This window comes from Dasypus novemcinctus, chromosome 12, assembly GCF_030445035.2.
Source record: "Dasypus novemcinctus isolate mDasNov1 chromosome 12, mDasNov1.1.hap2, whole genome shotgun sequence".
Classification (NCBI taxonomy): domain Eukaryota; kingdom Metazoa; phylum Chordata; class Mammalia; order Cingulata; family Dasypodidae; genus Dasypus; species Dasypus novemcinctus.
The window spans coordinates 13,728,387-13,750,627 of record NC_080684.1 but is presented as its reverse complement, the minus strand read 5'-3'; the positions used below and the strand labels follow the sequence as shown (position 1 = coordinate 13,750,627).

The following is a 22,241-nucleotide window of genomic DNA, read 5'->3' as shown; positions in this document are numbered from 1 at the left end:
TTTAAGCCATTTCCTATTCCTTGTTGCAAGGGGAAAAACACATTTAAGCTGGTTCAGCCGTCGAGCACAGCAGAGCCCTTGTTGCTGAAGCCACTTACGTACACCCCCGGGAAAAATCCAAACATAAATGGCTTATGCTTTTTACGGGAAGGTGGCATTCATGAAGTTTTCACTAACATACGGCGACAAAGGTGCACGCTACTTGGGAGGTTTTGCTAGAAAAGTAATTTCTCCTGTTCATGGGAGGATGCATTCTTTCACTCCTGTTTCTGAGATTTGTGGCCGTGACACTTTTTTCATTCCTCAGCCCTAAACAAATGTTTAACAATAATCTTTAAATCAGCCCCTGTCACTTTAGGAATTCAATATGACTTAGACATCAAATTTTTCTCTCAGAGAAAATAGGATTTTGACAACAGCCTTTCTTTGGTATTGCACCAAACCCTGAAAAAGGCCTGACAAAAGAGGGTGATGGAACTCACAAATGCTTTTCCAGTTAGTAAAAATGTGGCTCCCAAGCTGAGCTTTGTACTTGAGCAGAGTCTAAGTTAAGTAATTTATACAAACACAGACTCAAGACACTTCACAGCATGGCTGATAAAAACCAAATTCACAGTATATCAATCCATGAGTTCAAGGATTGCCAAAATTAATGATGCTCTTTTATTCCTCCTGATTTATGAGCGTTATCCTGGGACCCATGTTGCTGTCTAAAGCAAATGCGGAGCTTATTAATAATGTAAGCAGCTCCAGGGCCCCTTCGCCATGGCAGTTAAGCTCTTGTCTAAAACCAGAACTGTTTCCTTTATACTTTAATGGATTAGAGCTGTTTAACTTACTTTATAAAGCGTTCAAACCAGCTCCGTGGCATATGGACACTTAATGAATATTTGATGATGGCAACTACGCCGACACAGACTATATCCCAGCGTCCCTAGGAAACTGGTAGAATACGATAAGCTATTTTACTCTGGTGATAAAATTGTATAACAATGGAATGAGAGTCATGTCTTTTCATATATGGTGCACTACTTTAAGAAAACATCAAACAAAAGGGAAAGGTCCATGATGATGGAGGAGGTTGTGGTTATGGGAGGAGGGGGGTGGGGGGAGTGGGGGGTATATGGGACCTCATATTTTTTTAATGTAACATTAAAAATAAATTAATTAATAAAAATAAATAAATAAAAAAGGGAAAGGTACAAGAATTACCATTTATCATCTAAGGTGTGCCGAAAATTTATGTAACAGCTATATAATATACCCTATTTCATTTAATCCTAACTGTATTCCTACAGACTAGGTATTGGGGTTCACATTTTCCTGAAACTAAAGATGCCTTGGAGTGTAAGGTGAACCATTATTTTACCTATAAGAAGAAAAAAATCAACCAATGAAATTATGACACACCATTAGTAAGATGTACCCCCAATTTGATTTCTAAGACGTCAAAATGTGAAAAACTATGCATCTCAAAAAAATAAAATAAAAGACAATATTGGTAAGAAACTGCACTCAAGTCAGTTAGGTGGCTTGACAAAGACAAACGAGCTGTTCACCAAATGCTCACGGTCCCCTCCCACGGGGATCCTTCCTCGGGGAAACGGCTGTCTGGGCAGAAACTACACTCCTCACCCTTCTGACCAACAGACGGTGAACACAACTGATTCAGTCCCTTCCAGGAAAAAGTGGTAAAGAAGCACATGTCCCTTCTCCATGCTCGCTCTTATCCTATCTGCCATTTCCGTGGACGCCCAGGATGACTGTGTCAGCCTGGGTCCCAGCCCAATGCCCACCCCAAAACCCTATGCCCCCTTGGACTCTGACATGACCAATCAATCCACTTTCATTGTGTTAAGCCACTGTAACTTGGGGATATTTTTGTTACAGCAACTGGAATTGTTCTAGCTCATAGAGCGGGGGAGTGAGAATTCAAAAGCTAGGTTCCAGAGCCCGGGCTCATTCTGCTGCACCACACAAATGTAAAGCTCCAAGCTCCCCCTTCCCAACGAAACACCCAAAAGCAAAAAAGTAATGGCCGCTTCCCTTTTCAAAAAGTTTCATCACTTGGTTTGAAAGAATGGGCAGAAATACATAGATTTAAAATGGGTACATTTTAAGGGGGGAAATGCAAAGATGGATAGTTACAATTGTGTGGGAGAGAGAGTGTAACAGCACACATATGAGAAAAGAACAAAAAAATGAGCAGAGGTAGCTCAAGTGGTTGAGCGCCTGCTTCCAATCTCTAAGGTCCCAGGTTCAATCCCCGGAAACCTCCTAAAAACAAAAGAAAACCAACAAACAAAAGAAAAAACCAACTCTCACTGGGGACTGAATGCAGCTTGGTGATAATAAACACCTGCTTCCCATGTACGAGGTCCTGGGTTCAATCTCTGGTACCTCCTTTAAAAAAAAAAAAAAAGGAAGCAATTTCCAAAGTGGACAAAAGTGATGTTTATTTACATGTTATTCTCCATTTTCTTGTTCTCTTTCAGTTTAAAGCAGTTAAGAGCTCAGGTAAAGAAGGTCAAAGCAGTTGTTATAACCCTGGTGGTACAGCTTTAATATCTCAAGATAAAGATGGCCCAGTTAACTGAAAGAGCTTACGATAAAAGGAAAGGGAGAACAGGCAGCTTGACTGAAGAGGATGAAAGGTGGACACAGAAGACAGCGGAAAAACTGAGAGGTTCTGAGCACAGGTTCTAGAGTCAAGACAAGACTAGACTGAACCGAGCTCCACTACTTCCTACAGGAGTCCCTGGTCTTGGACATTTAACCTTTGTAGCATCAACTCTGCCATCATAAAATGGTCTGAATTATAGAGAACACCTCTTAGTTGTAATGAGAATTTTTCTAAATGCATGCGAAGTGCACACACTATGTCTCAGCGAGAGCACTCATTGAATGCTAGTTGTTGTTATACTTATTTTTGTCATTATTAATCATTAGCTTCCTTTCCCCTGTGGTTGCAAATAGGCAAGCGTAAATCTCTTCTACCCCACACAAAGTGGAAATTCTCAAAAAAACTCACTTCAGCTGTGAAACCAGCTGAAATTAAGATACCTGAGGGTTTCTGTTTCAAATTTAAAAAAATTTTTTTTCAATTCGGGGCGCAGATGTGGCTCAAGCTGTTGAGCACCCACTTCCCACATGGGAGGTCCTGGATTTGGTTCCCTGTGCCTCCTAAAGGACAAAAAAAACAACGCACAAAAACAACAAGCAAGCAGACCAAGGAGCCATCTGGGGGGAGAGGGGGAATTTGTTCACATGCCTTGAAGCAATGAAAGTTGAGCAGAGAAAATAAAGTATATTTGGTAGATGATATTTCAAACACCAGCATTCATTTTATTGCTGCAAAAAACAGCACTTTTTTTTTCATGTCACAGTATTATAAGGATTAAAAATAAAGGAAAATAGCATTGACACTTACCTTCTGTTTTTCATTTGAACCCTTTTTATTGTTCTCTCTCTTACTTTCATCTTCATATACAAGAACGAAGTCAATTCGTCGCTGACCATCATTAAAATAGAGGGAGTCAGGCTTTCCATTGAATTCTTCCTGTGTGGATTAGAAAAACAAATTGGAATAAAAAAAGTTTTTAAGTGTCAATTTATAAGTGTTTATTTTCTAGCTCAGCGCGTTCACTGGTGTCACAGACCACACCGAAGGTCAGGGTTCTCCTGAGCTTTACAAGCACTGCCTGTTCTTGGCAAAAGGAAGTCCTTGCAGTGAGCAGTTCAGCACTTCTCTACAAATGCACAGGTACATATCAGAACAATGGACACAGAATCACTCCCACCTCCAACAGTAAAGGGAGTACTTCAAATCTGGAAATGAACACAGTAAAGAGTGGTGTCTACCTGAAGGACTGAAGTTCTTGAAAGAAGAAGAAAAATCGAGGACAAAGATTCATTAGGAACAGGCAGCCCCTGGCCGTACAGAATTCTAGCTACCCTGTCAGTTAGAACTCTGCTTCATCTTCATTTTTGAGGGCTTAACACGGGCAATATTTCCAGCTCAAGGTCTCTCTCAGGGAAGAAGGTGACATAGAAATGTCAGGGTATAATTTTTGTGTTTACTTACAACAAATAGAATACACAAGATCATCTCCCTATGCTTTGTAATTAGAAAGCTATTTTCAGCAACTTCAAAGTTAAAATAGTCTTATTACCCCTTTCGACAATTCACTACTTCTCAGAATATACTTCCCTGCAAAGGGAAAGAGGATGGTGTCAGGGAAGTTTCCAAAAACCTATGTGGGATGTCGGCATTTTTATTTTAAAAAACAATCGAAAGAAAAGTACCCCAATATTTCTTCAGCTTTGGGGTCTATGCAGAAGATCAAATGAGGAAGCATCAGATTATGAGGGTTGAAAACTCTTCTGGTCTACTCTGTTCTCACTCAGTGGTTTTCGTAGGATCAAAACCATCAGCCAGGCAAATGGTCACGGGGCACTGGGAATCTTTTCCTAGCTACTGACATTCCTTTCAGAGACAGAGCATTAAGCCTAGGCACCAAACAGAATTTCTAGAGAAGAAATAAAGATCACAGTGACAACAGCAGACTGGATGACATCCATACTCCACAAATGTTTGCGCTGCTGTACAATTTCTGTAGGTTATTACGTGGAAGTGGCATCTCACCATGGTTCAAAGCCTAGGTTTCTTTAGCCAGGCTACCTGATTCAACTGTCAAGTACACAGTCGGTGGCTGTGTGAAGCAGGAAAGTCACTTAAATTCTGCAAGCCTTAATTTTTCACAGCTGTAAGTTGTTAATAACACCTACACTTCATAGGTTTGTTGTAAGCATTTAAGGAAATAATTCATGTGAAGAGCTTAGCACAGCGCCGGGCATATATAAACTATTCTGACTACTGATCCTCCACTCTTCTTGGTCACATGCTACATATAGTCATTCATTCAGCATGTATGCATTGCCTTCTATAGGGCAGGCACTGTTCAAAGCACTGGAATTACAGCTGCAAGACACAAATGCCTTAGCTTTCATAGAACTGATATTCTTGGGGTAAGAGAGCTGAGAAGGAGGGAGGGGAACATTCCCAGCAGAGGGATCAGTGGCTGCCAAAGTCTTAGGATGTGACGGGTTTTGCTGTAACCAACAGACAGAGAGAACAGGTAGGTTACAGAGTGGTAGGGGAGAAAGAGAGAAGCTGGCCAGCCGGATATGCCAGGAAAGGCATTTAGATTTGTATTGAAGAGCACTGGGAAGCTTGGAAAGTTTTTTTTCTTTCTTTAAAGATTTATTTTATTTATTTCTCCTCTTCCCCGCCCCTGTCCCCCATTCCCATTTCCCCCATTGTCTGCTGCTCCCTGTGTCCATTCGCTGTGTGTTCTTCTGTGTCTGCTTGTCTTCTCGTTAGGCAGCTCGGGGAACCGATCCTGGGACCCTCAGGAGTGGGAGAGAGGTGATCATTCTCTTGCGCCACCTCAACTCCCCGTTCTGCTACGTCTTCTTATTTTCTCTCCTCTGTGTCTCTTGTTCAGTCTCCTGCTGCGCCAGCTCTCAGCATCGGCCGGCACTCCTGCGTGGGGCAGCTTTCCAGTGCTGGGCGGCATTCCCACTCAGGGCGGCACTCGTGCGCGGAGCAGCATTCCAGCATGGGCTGGCACTCAATGTGGACCGGCTTGCCCTCACCAGGAGGCCCTGGGCATCGAACCCTGGACCTCCTATATGGTAGACAGGAGCCCAATTGATTGAGCCACATCTGTTTCCCTTGGAAAGTTTTAAATAAAGGCAAGATACCCCTGACCAGGGTGTGGAGAAAGTTGCAGGACAAAGTGGGAAGCAGGAAGAGTCAGAAGACCATGGCACCAGTACAAGCAGGTCCAAATGGGGGTTCTGGACAGGGTTAGCCGCAGAGAGAAAGGAGAGAAATAGAGGCTGAGACCGTGCACTTCAGATGGTGGTTGGCGGATTTGCTGAAGGTCCACATGGACAGGTACAGAAAGAAAGGACTCCAGGATGTTTCCACCTTCTTGGCTGGAACAATCCAGTGAACTAGGATGCATTTTACTCAGAGGGAGAAGACCTGGAGGGAGAGCCAGTTTTAGGGGTCTGGTGGCGGTGGGGTATTAAGACTTTCCACCTTGGATATACGTGTTTTCAAACATGGAAGAGGAGTGCAGTCTAACACCAAGGGAGCGGTTTTCTCTTGGGAGAGAAGATGGAGAATGGGATCAAGGAGGTACAGAGTGGGAACTCCACTACACCTGTAACTCTTTTATCTCTCAAAAACAGAAAGTGCATGTGGTAAAATAATACGATTAAATCTGGGTGGTGGGCAAAGGGTCTTCATTGTGTTATTCCCTCTAATCTTTGGTAGGTTTAAAAGATTTTATTTTTAAACCAGAAGGGAAAAAAAGAGTTCCCATAGCTCTGGGAAGATTTTCTTAAGTTTATCTTTTTTAATAAGTTAGTTATGCACTAATAGGCAACAAATTATAGTCAGTTTGCTGCCCAGAGGCAAAGCCCCTTTCTTTCAGAAAGACAAGAGCTTTTTGTTAGTTCCCTGAGTTTGCGAATATCCCAGTACCCAAAACTCCGTAGGCTCCTGTTTCTGATTATGAGGAGTAGTTCTGTCTAACCAGCTGCATTATGATGCAGAAGACTTGGAGGTGCTGAGGCCGGGAGGATGCCTAAAGCTTGTTCTGGAACGATCCCCCAGAAGGAGGCTGGCGTTCAGCTTGTGACTGACCTCACACCACAGCCAGGCTTCCTTAGTCTGAAAGGTGCATTCTCAGAGCCTGGGGGGCTGCGGCTGGGTTACCGGCTCTTCTTTCTCCCTTTTGGACTTTTAGACTGAATGCACCAGAAAGAATGCAAGAAAGACCTACGGGTTCTTTTCAGAATTATAATTCTCTACAAGGCAATGTTGTCACTGTGCTTTGTAACATCCTAGCCATATTTTCTGGCCACTTTTGTTTTCCATATTCATAGCCTCCTCCTGAAAACTGCTGGTGGAAATCTCATCTTTCCTATGTCTTATTTTTCTAGACTTCTAATCATTTGTCATTATTTCTCTCAGAACTGCACCACTTTATAAAATGTAAACAAATGCCAGAAGATGTTAGCTAGGAAAGCTAGACTACTGGTTGGTCTCTGTCCCTAAATCCACAATCAAGACCCTCTCATCCCTAACAGATAAATAAAACAAAGCCATGATCCTTTAATTCAAAGCTTAAAAGGCTTACAGGCCTTACAGCTTAAAATCAAAGAGTGGGGTGAACACAGACCTAAAACTGTTTCAAATAATCTCTATTCCCATTTAGATGTGGATAGAATTGTTCTAATTTGCTGAGGAAAGACCTGGGTTTGTGTTCTCATGCAGCTTTTCAGGATCCTTATTTTAATTTTGTTGTTGAAAATTCAGACTGCTTTTTAACGGGAATTTTTTTTTTTCAATTTTTTCATTAAAAACTGGTGGGAAAGCCTGATGGGCAGCGGGGCTGACTGGAAATTACAGTGACTGTAGGGATGAGCTTCTCTCACGCAGATCGGCCTCAGCCCCGCCTCGGACAGGGAGGAGGCTGAGGAGCCCTGCACCAGCGTATCTGGGTAACTGCAGGTACATCTGAATAATCGGAAGTCACATGACCAGGCAACTGTGGCCATCTTGGACCCACACCACCCAGATTGCTGCCCACACCTGAAGCTCCATCCCTGTTCCAGGCAGGGGAGAAAGGGGTGTGAAGCCCCATCAGTCTCCCTGGGCAACTACAGTCTAGGCCTACACGACTTGGATTATTCCACACAGCTATGACTCTGTTCCTACCCCTGGCAAAGGACAGAGTTGGGAGAAACTTCACTGGTCCCTGGGGCAATGAGGGCAGCTTGAGCCTCCACAGCTTACAGCACCAACTACATGCTTAGCTCCTACTGCATAACAAGCAAGGGAGAAACGATAGGAAGCCCTAAACTAAAGAGAAAAACTGCGTCCTGAACAAATACTCTAGTAAGCCAGATGCCAACACACCGACAAAACCTTATAATCCACTCCAAGAAACAGGAAGCTATGGCCCACTTAAAGGAACAAGATAAACCTCCCAATGACATAAAGGAGTTGAGACCACTAATCATAGATGTTCAAACAAATCTCCTTAATAAATCCAATGAGATGGCTAAGGAGATTAAGGATATTAAGAAGACAGTGGTGGGAAGCTCAAGTGATAGGGCTTCCACCTACCATATGGGAGGACCCAGGTTCGATCCCTTGGACTCCTGGTGAAAAAGAAGAGAAAGCATGACTGCATGGCGAGTCAGTGCCTGTGTGGTGAGCCAAGTACCCTGGTGGCGGCCGAGTGCCTGGGTGGCGAGCCAAGTGCCCGCGTGCTGAATCAGTGCCCACATGGTGAGCCAGTGCTCACGCAGTGAGCCAAGTGCCTACGCAGTGAGCCAGTGCCCATGCAAGTGAGTCACACAGCAAGATGATGACACAACAAAAAAGACAGACAAAGAGGAAGAGGGGAGAGTCAAGATGAAGTGCAGCAGAGACCAGGAACTGAGGTGGTGCAGTTGACAGGGAACTTCTCTCCACATCAGAGGTCTCCAGGATTGAATCCTGGTGAATCCTAGAGGAGAAAAAATGAGAAGAGAAAACAAAAAGAGAAAGAGATACAAAAGATCACACAGCAAATGGACACAAACAGCAGAAATAGCAGGGAGGGGGAAGGGGAAGGCAAGGGGGAAATAAACAAAAAACAAATCTTTAAAAAGAAAAAAAAGAAGACATTGGGAGAAGCAGATATAGCCCAAGTGACTGGGCTCCCATTTACCATATGGGAGGTCCTGAGTTCGATTTCTAGAGCCTTCTGGTTAAAGCAAGCGGGCCTGCACAGAGAGCTGGCAGCCCGTGCAAAGAGCGGATACAACAAGATGACACAACAAAAAAGATACAGAGGAAAAAGACAATGAGAGACATAAAAAACCAGGGAGCTGAGGCGGCTCAAGTGATTGAGTGCCTCTTTCCCACCTTGGAAGATCCCAGGATTGAATCCCAGTGTCTCCTAAAGAAAAGACAAGAAGAGAACACAAGCAGACAGAGAAGAACATGCAGCAAATGGACAAAGAAAGCAGAGAGTGAGTGCAAGTGGGGGGGGGGTTAATAAAATAAAATGACTCTTTAAAAATAAAGACATTGGATGAGCACAAGGAAGAATTTGAAAGCATACTTAGAAAACAGATTTTTTTGGGGAATGAAAGGTGTAATAAATGAAATTTAAAATACACTGGAATCATATAACAGCAGATTTGAGGAGGGAGAAGAAAGGATTGCTGAGCTTGAAGAAATGGCCTCTGAAAGCGAACATACAAAAGAACAAATGAAGAAAAGAATGGAAAAAAAATTGAAGGTCTCAGGAAACTAAACAACAGCAAGAGCAAGAGACATGCAAGCATACGTGTCATGGGTGTCCCAGCAGGGGAAGAAAAGGGAAAAGGGGCAGAAGGAATATGTGAAGAAATAATGGTAGAAAATTTCCCAATCCTATTGAAGGACAGAGATATCCATGCCCAAGAAGCACAACATACTCCCATCGAAATAAATCTGAACAGACTAACTCCAAGGCACATACTAATCACAATGACAAACGCCAAAGACAAAGAATTTTTAGAGCAGCAAGAGAAAGCAATGCATAACATATAAGGGCTACCCAATAAGACTAAGTGCTGATTTCTCATCAGAAACCATGGAGGCAAGAAAGCAATGGTATGATATATTTAAGATACTGCAAGAGAGAAAATTCCAGCCAAGAATCTCATATCTGGCAAGACTGTCTTTCAAAAATGAGGGCAAGTTTAGAATATTCACAGATAAACAGAAACAGAGAGTTTGTAACCATGAGACTGGCTTTGCAGGACCTACTCCAGTGTGTGCTTCAGTCTAAAAAGAAAAGAAAGGAGAACAAGGCTTGGAAGAGAGTCTAGAAATGATTATAACAGTAAAAGTAACTAAAAGTGTCAAAAGAATGTAAAAATAAAATATGACATAGAAAACCTCAATATTTAGGAATAAACTTAATCAGCAATGTAAAGCACTTGTATTCAGGAAACTACAACTCATTGCTAAAAGAAAATTTAAGAGACCTAAATAATTGGAAGAACATTCCATGCTCACGGATTGGAAGACTAAATATCATTAAGATGGCAATTCTACTCAAACTGACAGATTCAATGCAATCCCAATAAAATTCCACTAGAATTTTTTAAATAAATGGAAAACACGATTATCAAATTTATCTGGAAGGGTAAGGGATCCCAAACAGCCAGAAGTATCTCAAAAAGGAAAAGCAAAGTTGGAGGACTCTCACTTCTGGACTTGAAATCATATTACCCAGGTACAGTGGTAAAACAGCATGGTACTGGCATAAAGACAGACACATAGACCAATGGAAATGAACTGATGGTTCAGGAACAGAGAGGACCCCTACCTCACACCTTATACAAAAAGTAACTCAAAATGGATCAGAAACTTAAATATAGAAGCAAGAACCACAAAGCTTCTAGAAGAAAATATACCATCCTCAAGACATAGTGGTAGGTGGTAGATTCTTAAAGGGAATAAGAGAAAGACTGAGAAGTTTAATATATGTAAAAAAATTTATTAACTTTACTGTGAAAGTGTGAAAATATATAGAGTTGACAGTAACACATTATAGTAAGTAAGAGCTGGCTTATAAATGAAAATGTGGCTGAAAAGGGTAGTCTAAGGATGTAAATGCCAATTGAAAGCAAGAGAATAATCTAGGGACAGAATAACACAGTAAACCTAGAGGTAGATGAGAACTGTGTTTGATGTACACATACAAGAATGTCCTTCGTGAGCCAATGACAGATGTATATCAGATTGCAGAGTGGTGGGAATGTGGACAAGCACAGGAAAAATACAACTGGAGTAACCTATGGACTGTAGTTAACAGCAATACTGTAATATTCATGCATCTGTGACAAAGTTGTACTGTGCTGATAATAGGGGAGTATCGAAAGTGTATCAAATGTACACTATGGACCTGGTAATAATCTGATTATATTATCTCATAATCTGTAACAAAGTTCCACCTGGTGTAGTTTCTTGATAGAGGGGAGTTGTATGGGAATTCTGGACGTGCGTGACTGTTCTGTTAGTTAACAACTTCTGTCATAAAAATACATTTAAAAAATAATAACAGGGTGGGTTGGGGGAAAATACACCAAATGTAGTAAGATAAAGACTACAGTTAGTAGTACGATTTTGACAATATTCTTTCCTAATACGTAACAAATGTTTCATAAATGCAAGTTGTTGGTGGTGGGTTGATGTCTGGGACCCCTGTATGATGTTACCCCTGTATGATGTTCACAGCTTTTACTACATATTTATTGTTTATGTATGCTCATGTATAAATGATATAAAAATAATAATAGGGTGGGTTGAGGGGCAAATATACCAAATGTAAGATACTTTGGTTGGTAGTAATATTTTGAGGATGCTCTTTAATCATTAGTTAAAAATGTTTTACAACAATGCAAGGTATTGGTGGTAGGATGAGTTATGACAGTCCTGTATGATGTTATATATGTTTGTTTTGTAAGTTCACAACTATTACTATATACCTATTATTTATGTATGTTTATGTATGAGTGATATACTTCAATAAATTTTAAAAAAACCAATGGGGAGATTGTGTTTTACAGTCATTGGGTAGAACCATTTGTATAGTGACATCGTAACATACTTATGTTCATTAAATGTATTTAAAAGTAGAACTGATTCTGCATTCAGCATCACTTAGTACATCACTAATTTTACCACCACCATTTCCTCCCACTCTTCACACTTCTGAGATGTATTTTTTGCTAAGCGTATGAAATTTGCTCTTCCTTTCCTCTTTTCCACCAAGGAGCACGTGAGGGTTTATCACCCCATGGATCCTGCTGATGTAACCTATCTCAGTGAGCATTCATCTACTCTCATTTAATTAGGGATTCCACTTTGCCTTCAGACTTGCCTACCCAGGGCACAGAGGGGCCAGGCAAGCAAAGATGCATCAGTGTCTTACACGCATGCCACTACCCAATTCTTTACTTCTCAATTTCAGACAACCTTTAAGAATATTTAAAGCTATATAAAAATGCTAAGCCCTATCTTTTGAGTTTCAGCCACAGCTCTTTATGCCCCCTACCACTTCTCTTTCTTTCAATTAGGCTTTTACTAATGGTGACAACCAGGACAATTTCTAGAGGAATATTTTTTTGTGGAGGGAATAAATAATAATTTCTCAGAATAGCAAAGGGGAGATAGAGTTGGGGGGAATACATGCACAACACCTGGTGATCATTGCAGATGTCTGAGAAGTATACAAAAGCCACTTGTTCTCTTTGGCCCGCATTCTGTTGCCTTTGGTAGAGTCCAGCAGGAGGTTCACTGAACTTAAGTTCTGAAGAATTAGGCCTGGAATGAAAACCACATCTGTACAGAGCTCGAGGCACTCCTCCCCTGCACGGCCATTCCTCAGCAGCACAGGCTGGCAGCTTGCTCCCAGGTAATCTGGCGGGCGCACGAGGCTTTCATGTGTGATAGAAGACCGTGGCCTTTTGTTGGAGGAAAACCCCATGGAGCTGGCAGGAGTTGTTTGTGTGAAATAACTGGGTCAAACTCTGATAAAGCATTATTAGAACGCGATGTCAGGAAGAAGACGGCAACTTTCCTACTGCTGTGAAATCCGGGTTTCCCATCTCTTGGCCGGAGACATTTTACCAGGAAATAGGGAAAAGGGAAAAACTAAATGCAGGGTTGGAGAGAATTTGTAATAAACAAGGGAAGTGGCCTAAATAGACTGATTTACAAACAAAAATGTGGCAATTTTTTAAAAAAAGTCCAGAACTGGATTTTTCAGTAATAACTTCCATTCCACCATAGGCCTAACTTGCCCACCTTAGAACATGAAAATGACAGAAAACTTAAAAGTATGTACATATTCCTCTGCTAAAGTTTTGCTTTGTATGAAGTAAAATTTTAGTAATTTCTCAGAATACCAACAATCTTACATAAATTACAGATTACTCATAGATGAATTAGTCCATAGACCTACATGCCTTCTCTTAGTATCTACTCAAAATCTGATCTTTAGTCTTTTCTACAAAGTCAAATGGCACCCAGAAAAACCCACCCTGAAACTCAGTTAGCAACTGATATTTAAAAAACACTTGAAGTTTTAGATATTAGGTAAAATTACTTTAGAGATCAGAGCTTATGGGTGGTTACAGACTTTCCCTTTGAGAAATCTATTCTTATTTCTTTTTTTTTCCCAATTAATTCTTAAAATCACCAGAGTAATTGTTACCTCGATAGTCTTAGGCAAATGTCCTCAATGCCAGGGCAATAAACAGATTCCAGTTGTCAATGCTTTCCTTTCTTCTTGGAAAAAACATCAAGCAAATTTCTAATTACCGTCCAGAGTTTCGGTACGTCATGTCTGTTTCTGGCCCCTAGGACACCAGACCCCACTGGTCTAGCAATCATTTACTCACTGGTGACAACATGACCTGGCGTGGTTCTAAAAGATAAGAGCTGCAGTAGGCAAAAGTCCACCTATGCTCACTCGTCCCAACATCAAATAAACTCACGCCACACTGCCAACCACTGGAGAACAGACCTGACCGACTCCGTCGTCAGCTGTTTGGCTTTGACATTTCACACGTGGGACACGGGGGCGAGCAAGGAGGTATCTGAGCAATGAGAGCTTAGCTGAACTATATAGGAGTAAGGTAACTAAAGGAGGTCAGCTAGGATCTACCTATGTAGCGCGTCCCAGTCCTCCCTCCTCACCTGGTGTAGTAGTTTGGCATTGCTTATGAATTCCAAAAATAGGTATTGGATTGTGTTTGCAAACAGGCCTGTTCCTCTGGGTGTATTATTAATAGATTGCATTCAATTCAAAGGTTTCACTTCTCCTTGAGTAAATAACGACTAAGGCTTTGATTGGGCCACGTCAGTAGGACACTGAGTTCCGTGCCCCTGGTGGGTGGGGACTCACAGAGAAAAGACATGGCAGAAGACAGAGTTTGGAATTTTAATGTTGGAGCGCTGGGAAGTAAACACACAGAGAAGCAGATAAGTGAGGAAAAGAAGGAAGGCTCCGTGAGACATGGCAGAGGCCCCAGGAAGAGTGAAGAGCCGTTCGCCTGATAGTCTACAGGTGGCCTTGAGGAGTGAGCAGAGCAGCTGAGCCTGGAGAGAAACAAGCCCCGGGAGAGAGAAGAGACTTATTCCAGGCTACAGCTGATATTGGAAGAAGCTGGGAGAACGGAGCCTTAAAAGGAAGAGGAATAGGAAGCGGATGTGGCTCAGCTGCTAGGGGGTCCACCTACCATACAGGAGGTCCAGGGTTCGAAGCCCCAGGTCTCTTGGCCCATGTGGTGAGCTGGCCCAAGCACAGTACTGCTGCGCGCAAGGAGTGCTGTGCCACACTGGGGTGTCCCTCCCCTAGGGGAGCCCCACATGCAAGGAGTGAGCCCCGCAAGGAGAGCCACCCCGTGTGAAAAAAGCACAGCCTGCCCAGGAGTGGTGCCGCACACGTGGAGTACTAACGCAGCAAGATGACGCAACAAAAAAGAGATACAGTTTTCCAATGCCACCTGACAAGAATGCAAGTGGACACAGAAGAACACACAGCAAATGGACACAGAGAACAGACAACAGGGTGGCGGGGAAAGAAATAAATAAAAATACATATTTAAAAACATACATATTTAAAAAAAGAGGAAGCCTGAACCCTTGTAGACATTGGCAGCCATCTTGCTCCCACGCGTGTCAACAAGCTTTGGTAAAGGAAGTACCTTACGCTCTGTGACTCTGTAACTGTGAGCTTCTACCCCAAATAAATACCCTTTATAAAGGCTAAGAGATTTCGGGTATTTTGCATCAGCACCCCTTTGGCTGACTAATATACCTGGCTTCTCTCCCTTTATTGTGAGCAGTTCCTTCAACTAAAGAGCCCCAGATGACAAGATCCTTCTGACCCAAATCTGGACAAAAATGCAAAATTAATCTGCCCCTGCTTTCAGGCTAGAGTTGTGAGTTGGAGAACACTTTCTATAAATGTTGTTTTGCTCCTAGCTAGAGGCGTATGTGTGCTTTCCTGTCCCTGGAGCTGACTGAGACCCCCAAACTGTAGGGGAAGTAGTTGAGAAAGTATGTCCTAGTGGACAGAAAAAGTCTAAAGATGAGCATTTTCCAGGAATCACTTGGATTTCTTGAATAAGATGCCTCACTTATTTGAAGGGAGAGATTCTATGCTGGTGAGGTCTGCCTTCTGGATGAAAGACAGGGGCTGGGGTAAGAGAGGGTCTAGGAGAAGAGCTGCCTGAGGCTAGTGGCTTGGTGGCATCTAGGTGGGGTACAGCTGAGCACCCCACCTTACTAAACTCCCTGCGGGGATTCTTCAGGGGGGCTCTGGAATCGGCACTTTTTGAGTCCATGAAATGACCTGCTGCTTAACATTCGTCCAATCTCACACTTCTCAAGCATCTCCGAAACGGGTCCTCAAACCACCCTGAAAACTAGGATTGGAAGTTCCATTTTACAACAGAGAAATCTATTCCCATGGTCAAAAATGCTGAATTTAAATCACTTGTCCAAGAACTAGAGAACAATCAGATTAGGATTTCTTACTAAACTTTTGTCTATGTACGGGAGCACTGAAATATACCATTGGAGAGCAAATGGTATTGTCTGATTGTACCCCTAGAATTTCCAAACTACTGTCCTGATACGGCTGTCATTTACTATGAAACTGGAGAGTATTCCAGGCTCACATGGGTTAATTAATGGTCTAAACCTTTACACACAGTATGCTGCAAGAAGGATTTATTGCCAAACAATATAAAGAAATAAACATAATCAAAATAATTATATAAAAAACAACTGAAATATAAACATTGAAAAATACATGACTTTCTACAATTTTTAAGACTAGTAAAACAAAATAGTCAATTCCAAGAACACAAGGAAAGAAAAATTTTAATCATAGTAAGGAACTAAAATGAAAATATAAGATCATCTTCGATTTTACAATAAACCCTGAATCCATGTACACAGTAAGTTCTAAAGAACAAATTAAAGGTTTAAAGCAAAAGCCTTTTGTAAATATTTAGCCCTCACAAAATATGGGATATACTAAAGGGAGTTTTATTTACATGGCATGCAGTTACAAATACGATACATTCCTCAGTGTTTTCCCTGACTACACAGTTTGGGTAGCCTCAAAGCAAAAATGATTAACCGGAATTTTTCTCTCTTATATAATTGTGCAAAAACATAGCAGAGATAGGAAAAACCGGGTCAGATTTTAGTCCTCTTTTATTTAGATCACCTTCTCAGCCTATAAGTACACCCGATAGTAGGAAAACGCAAAGTGCAAAGAAAAATGCAAGAAGTGAGACAAAAAAATGCCAAGAACTGAGCCGCCGGAATATCGGGAAAGATAAGTGCTGTGAGAAGCAAGGAGGAGGTGAGGAAGTAAGAAATTAGTAACTGGGATAAGGGCACAAAGGGGAGCCACACGGGAAGCCTGTTCCAAAAATGCTGTCTTTTGTGGGAGCGAGGGAGAGGGAGGGAGCATATTTTTGACAGGACCAGGCATTCAGAAAAGCAGCAAGATAGAAAGCAGCCCATTCCAGAAGGGGAGCGTGCCCTGAAGTGAGGACTCCAAGTCTCCTGGGGTCAAGTATCTCAGGACGCTGCAAGGGCATCACTGGTGGTGACCATGGCCGTCAGCCTGAGGAGGATGGAGGAGGATTTCGGACAGATCACTCTCTCCTTCCCCACTCGGGGAACCACCCTTCTGAAGGTCTGAGGCCAGGTCTGGTTCACCTTTGAATTCTCCACTGTAGCAGGAGCTCAGTTTATTCTTTTCTTAGAATAAAAGTTGCTACATACTTTTTCTGATTAGAAAAGTAACACGCACTCACAAAAATATTCTGAAGATACCTAAAATATAAAGAAAAAATAAAAGTCCTATTATCCCATCACATGGAGATGAGCTGAGCCCACTACTATTTTGGAGTACCTCCTGCAGGGCTTCACACGCTCACACTCTAACCGAATGCATCATGCTTAACAGCTGTTATACCATTTAGCTAAACAGCCCTTCACCATGCATACAAGTTGCTTCCAATTTTCTGCTTTTACAAACACTGCTGCAACGAGCATCCTTGTACATACATATTCGTGCGCACGTCTCATCACTATTTCCTTGGGCTAAATTCTAGAAGCAGATTTTAAGTGGCATGCCCTTTTATTTTAAAAAAGTATTTGATATCCAGGTTGCTAAACCGTCATCCAAAATATTTACAACAACGAGCACTTCCACCAGCAGATTATGAGAAGGCTTCGTTCTACCCTCACCTATTTCAGTCTTTTTCACTTTTCCCAATATGATTATCAAAATGGGTACCTTTCTTTCATTTGCACTTACTAGAGAGCTCTCACCTATTCATGCTTACCGCCCAACTGAGCTACTTCTTTTGTGCCATGCCTATTAATAGCCTTGACCTAACTGAATTATCGTATGATTTAATCTCTTTTCAGTAGATTCCCTTGGGGTTTTACTGATGAGATCCTGAAGACGACACCAATGAGGCAAGTGGGTGAGATAGAAGAGGCCTCCAGGAGTCGATGCTGTCCAGCCAGGGACCCCTGGCTGCTAGGAGAAGACAGCTACGGAGGGGAGTGCTGCAAGAGCAAGCATTCAGTGTGAGGTCTGCAAGGAGAAACAGTGGGGGGTCCTGGCAGCCCCGACGGATGCACCCACCAAGCCATCTAATGCATTTCAGCAGGAATGGAGATGACGCACAACACCGTGGACCCTGCTATCCATTTGAACAGGCAGAATATGCTGCAGAGGAGACACGACCAGAAGGGGCAGCCACCGCTGGGAAGGGGAGTCCCAGTGCCCTTGTGGGTTGTGTGCTGGCTCAGGAAAAGAGGAGGAGGAATAGTGTCTACAGTGACCTTTGCATAGTTAATATTTACCAAAGAAATTCCAAAAGACAAAGGGACAAATATTCCAGGACACTGTCAGTCAGCCTGGCGTTCAGCAGTGTCAACATGTTTCTGAAATAGAGACTTTTAATTGGATGAGCCAGGCCAGTTTTAGAGGGCACCACCCCCTGCTGATGGACTTCCTGGCATAGTTTACATGCCACCTGGGTAACTGCCAAATACCAGGTATTTACTTTGACTCATACATTTGTTTTTAAAACCTATTACTGATTTAGTTTCTAAATTATTTTTCCGTTACAAGTCAAAATTGATGTACAAAGTCTTGAAAAAAAAGAAAAGTCTTATATGGCTATAACTAGTTCCCAAATAGCTCAACTTGTTATTTTGAGTAATTTCTCATCCAGATTATTGTTCATGTAAAAAATATATATATTTTTTTTAATATTTATTTTTCTCTCTCTCCCCTTCCCACCCCTCAGGTCTGTTCTCTCTGTCCATTTGCTGTGTATTCTGTTTCTGCTTGCATATCAGGTGGCACGGGAAACTGTCTTTTTTGCTGCATCATCTTGCTGCGTCAGCTCTCCGTGTGTGCAGCGCCATTCCTGGGGGGGCTGCGCTTTTTTTTTTTTTAAGATTTATTTTTTATTTATTTCTCTCCCCTCCCCCCACCCCGCCAGTTGTCTGCTCTCTGTGTCCATTCGCTGTGTGTTCTTCTGTGTTCGCTTGCATTCTTGTCAGCGGCACCTGGAATCTGTGTTTCTTTTTGCTGCATCATCTTGCTGTGTCAGCTCTCCGCGTGTGCGGTGCCATTCCTGGGCAGGCTGCACTTTCTTTCACGCTGGGCGGCTCTCCTTACGGGGCGCACTCCTTGTGCATGGGGCTCCCCTACGCAGGGGACACCCCTGTGTGGCACGGCACTCCCTGCACGCATCAGCACTGCGCATGGGCCACCTCCACACGGGTCAAGGAGGCCCGAGGTTTGAACCACAGACCTCCCATGTGGTAGACGGATGCCCTATCCATTGGGCTAACTCCGCTTCTCCGGGCTGCGCTTTTTTCATGCAGGGCGCACTCCTCGCATGTGGGGCTCCCCTACACGGGGGCACCCATGCATGGCACGGCACTCCTTGAGCACTGCAGTGCTGTGCATGGGCCAGCACACCACACAGGTCAGGAGGCCCTGGGTATTGAACCCTGGACCCTCCATATGATAGGCAGATGCTCTACGAGTTGAGCCACATCCGCTTCCCTGTTTATGTAAAATTATCATTAAAGGGGAGCAGATGTAACTCAGTGGTTGAGCATCTGCTTTCCATGTACAAGGTCCTAGATTCAATCCAGTACTCTTAACAATATATATACGTGTATATATGTAAATAATTACATATATCATATATAATTATAGCAGGTATTATATATGATATACAATTATATGCGCTGTGTCATACATAATTATATATGATATATAAATACCATTAGATCATGTCATAAAAACGCGTTTTTGTGTGTTTTTGTTGTTGTTACACATACAAGGGAATGTTCAGATGCCAAAGGCCTCCTGATTTGGTGTATGCATTTTGCCTTTGTTTCCCTTTGCCTGTGTCAAAATAAACTCTAGATTTCCATTATTTGAACATCATATTTGAAGGGCCTGGTGAGAGTGAAGGCATAATGCTTCAAGCATAATTATTGCTAAATATTTCTCCTAGCACATGCCAAGGAAGCAGTCACTGTAGCAAATGGAGTGCTTGTATGATTTTAAATATTATATTCTTAAAATTTTTGAACTAGCTAAAGGAAATATAAAAATAGAACTTTGAAATGACCTTTAAAAGAAAACTTCCTTAAAAGGAGTTAAGATACGAGGGTAGATAACAAGCTTTCTATTGCTGGAAGATGCTAAGTTAGGAGCCGTCTCTTAGGGAATGGATGCTTATTTAACCTTTTTTCTTACACTCACAGAGTTGGGACTGGAATTTTTATTAGCACGATTTCAAGTTTCTTTGCTCTCCTGGTTTCTCCACTGACTTTCCACCCTTTTAAAATCTCACTTTAGCCTTCCTTTAAGGTGGTCTGCAGGAAAGAAGGGGAGAGGTGAAGAAGAGCCAAAAAGCAAAAAGAAAAGTAAAAGTGTGAAAATGCCACTAGTGGTTGTTTTGTACTTTTCCTTTCTTGAAGCCACCACCATCATTTGTACTGTTCTCACCTGGGGGTTGCACTGCTGGTAAAAGGAGCTGGGGAGAAATGAAGCTGTAAGGTATTCCTGACGAATAGAAAAGATGAAGTGAGGGATGTGATAAAACAGGACAGTGGTACAAGAGGACTTTCAAGGGAGAGCATTATCTTCCTCCTTACGGCTTACATTTCAACGTCCCAAAGGGGTCTTGCTTTGCCTTAATATCCTCTTCTGGGTTTAGCATCCATCCATTCACCTAAAACTTTTTTGGAACCTATCAGCATTTTCAGTTTCTACCACATCCTGAGAAAGAATGTTCTGTAAGTTTGCCACCTAGACAAGGTAGGTGTCCTAAATTACATTTCTGGACCTATAGGAAACAGTTCCCAATATTATATTCTGGAATCAGTTAAACCAAATATTGCTACCACCAGATTCTTAATGATCTAATGGGCTTTCATGATAGTCTATCAACAACTTTATTTTAAGCTGTCTAGTTTCAAGGAACAATAATTTTAGTGCTGCACAACCACGGGTTCCCCTCTACCTGCCCTCTCGCTGCACTTTGCTAACCATATTTCAACTGTCTTTAGCGTATTTATTTTGAGTTCTTAGAAGCCCAACTGGTTATGACTCAAAAAAGACTAGCGGTTCTCATTTACCATATCCATATCTGCAAAGTGACCCCTTTTCCCAGTCACCTGGGTCACACGTGAGCCAGGGTATCAGCCCCTCAAATTTCATGCATTTGAATAAAGGGCTGCTCCGACAGAAGGAGACTATAATCTGAGAATGAACAGAAAAGGGAGTTTCATGCACTAGCTATCCAGACTGCTGAGCTGAAGAAGAGAAATAAGGGGTAACGAGGGGCACAACCAAGGTAGCAAGTCTTAAATTCTTTACTCGGTTCCCACAGAATTCTTCTTCTACAGATTCTGTTAATGTCCCAATCCATCACCCCATAGTGACACGTGTTTGACAGTCATCTCAGGGTCTTCCTGGTACAGGAAGGTTTCCTCGGTGAGCTCTTCATTTTTCACAGGAGGTCTCCATTTACAGTCTAAGAGCTGCGCAGAGTTATTTTTAGCTTTTCGGCTGTCGGGTTTGCAGCGCCAGAGCAGAGCCATCACCTGTGGCGCCCTCGTCTGTTCTGTCCTGCCACGCCGCCGGCCACCGCCTTCTCAGACTGCTGCTCTGGGAAAGATGTCTGTGACCCGCTGGGAGCGAGAGGGAGGATGACGAACCAGAGCACCTAGCACTGTATCGGCTGGTTAAGGTGGTTTTTTAATGTAAGTTATTTATAGTACTGTTTCTCCTTTTACTCAAGAAGCAGTTTACAAGAATGCCTGTTCTCTGTGGTATGAAAATGAGGAGGCACAGATGTTTCCAAAACAACAACCAAAAGCCCAATTGCCTCATTGAAAGCAACAGCTCAGAAATGACTTCAACGGACTCTACATAGTAGATAAATAAAAGCGAACAGAAACCCTTCTCCTATTAGTTGACACTGTCAAGAAATGACGTGCTCTGAGGAACTGAATGTTCATAGAGTTAAATTTTGTACCAATCGAAGCACAAAAGAAATTTAAATTTTCTGTGCACAAAATCTTAAATAACAGTATGTAGGGTTTTTTAAAAATATCTTAAAGAGAGGATATTAATCATAACTTAAGCTATCAATTATTATATTATTATTATTATTTAGGAGGTATAAATGAAAGGAGTACAAAATAAGGATAAGGAACAATGGCTCTGGTGTCTGGCAGAACTGGGTTCAAATCCCAACCCTGCCAAGCAAGCTATCCGTGTGTGTGCCTTTGTGTGCATATTTTATCTCTTTAAGATCAATGTGATTTATCTGTAACAAGGAAGGAAACATAGAAAGAAATTCAAGGTTATTGTGGAAATTGAAGAGATAATAAATGCAAAGCAATAGCACAGAACCTGGAATATAACAAAAGCTCAATAAATAAGTAAAAACTGTGGGTGTTCTTTATTTTAACATTTAATAGTTCTTTATTGATTACTTGTTGTGTTGGGTATATTCACACATCTTATAATCAT

The 22,241-nt window shown here is 42.1% G+C and overlaps 1 protein-coding gene across 2 annotated transcripts in view; it reads right to left on the bottom strand.

Annotated features, from left to right (window-relative positions):
* ANO6 (anoctamin 6) overlaps positions 1 to 22,241 on the bottom strand; it is a 239,406-nt gene that overhangs the window by 104,152 nt on the left and 113,013 nt on the right. For both annotated transcript variants that reach the window (XM_004447893.3, XM_071218788.1), the window contains exon 3: positions 3,431 to 3,559. In XM_004447893.3, the coding sequence (XP_004447950.1) occupies positions 3,431 to 3,559 (129 nt within the window). The remainder of the gene's footprint in view (positions 1 to 3,430; positions 3,560 to 22,241) is intronic.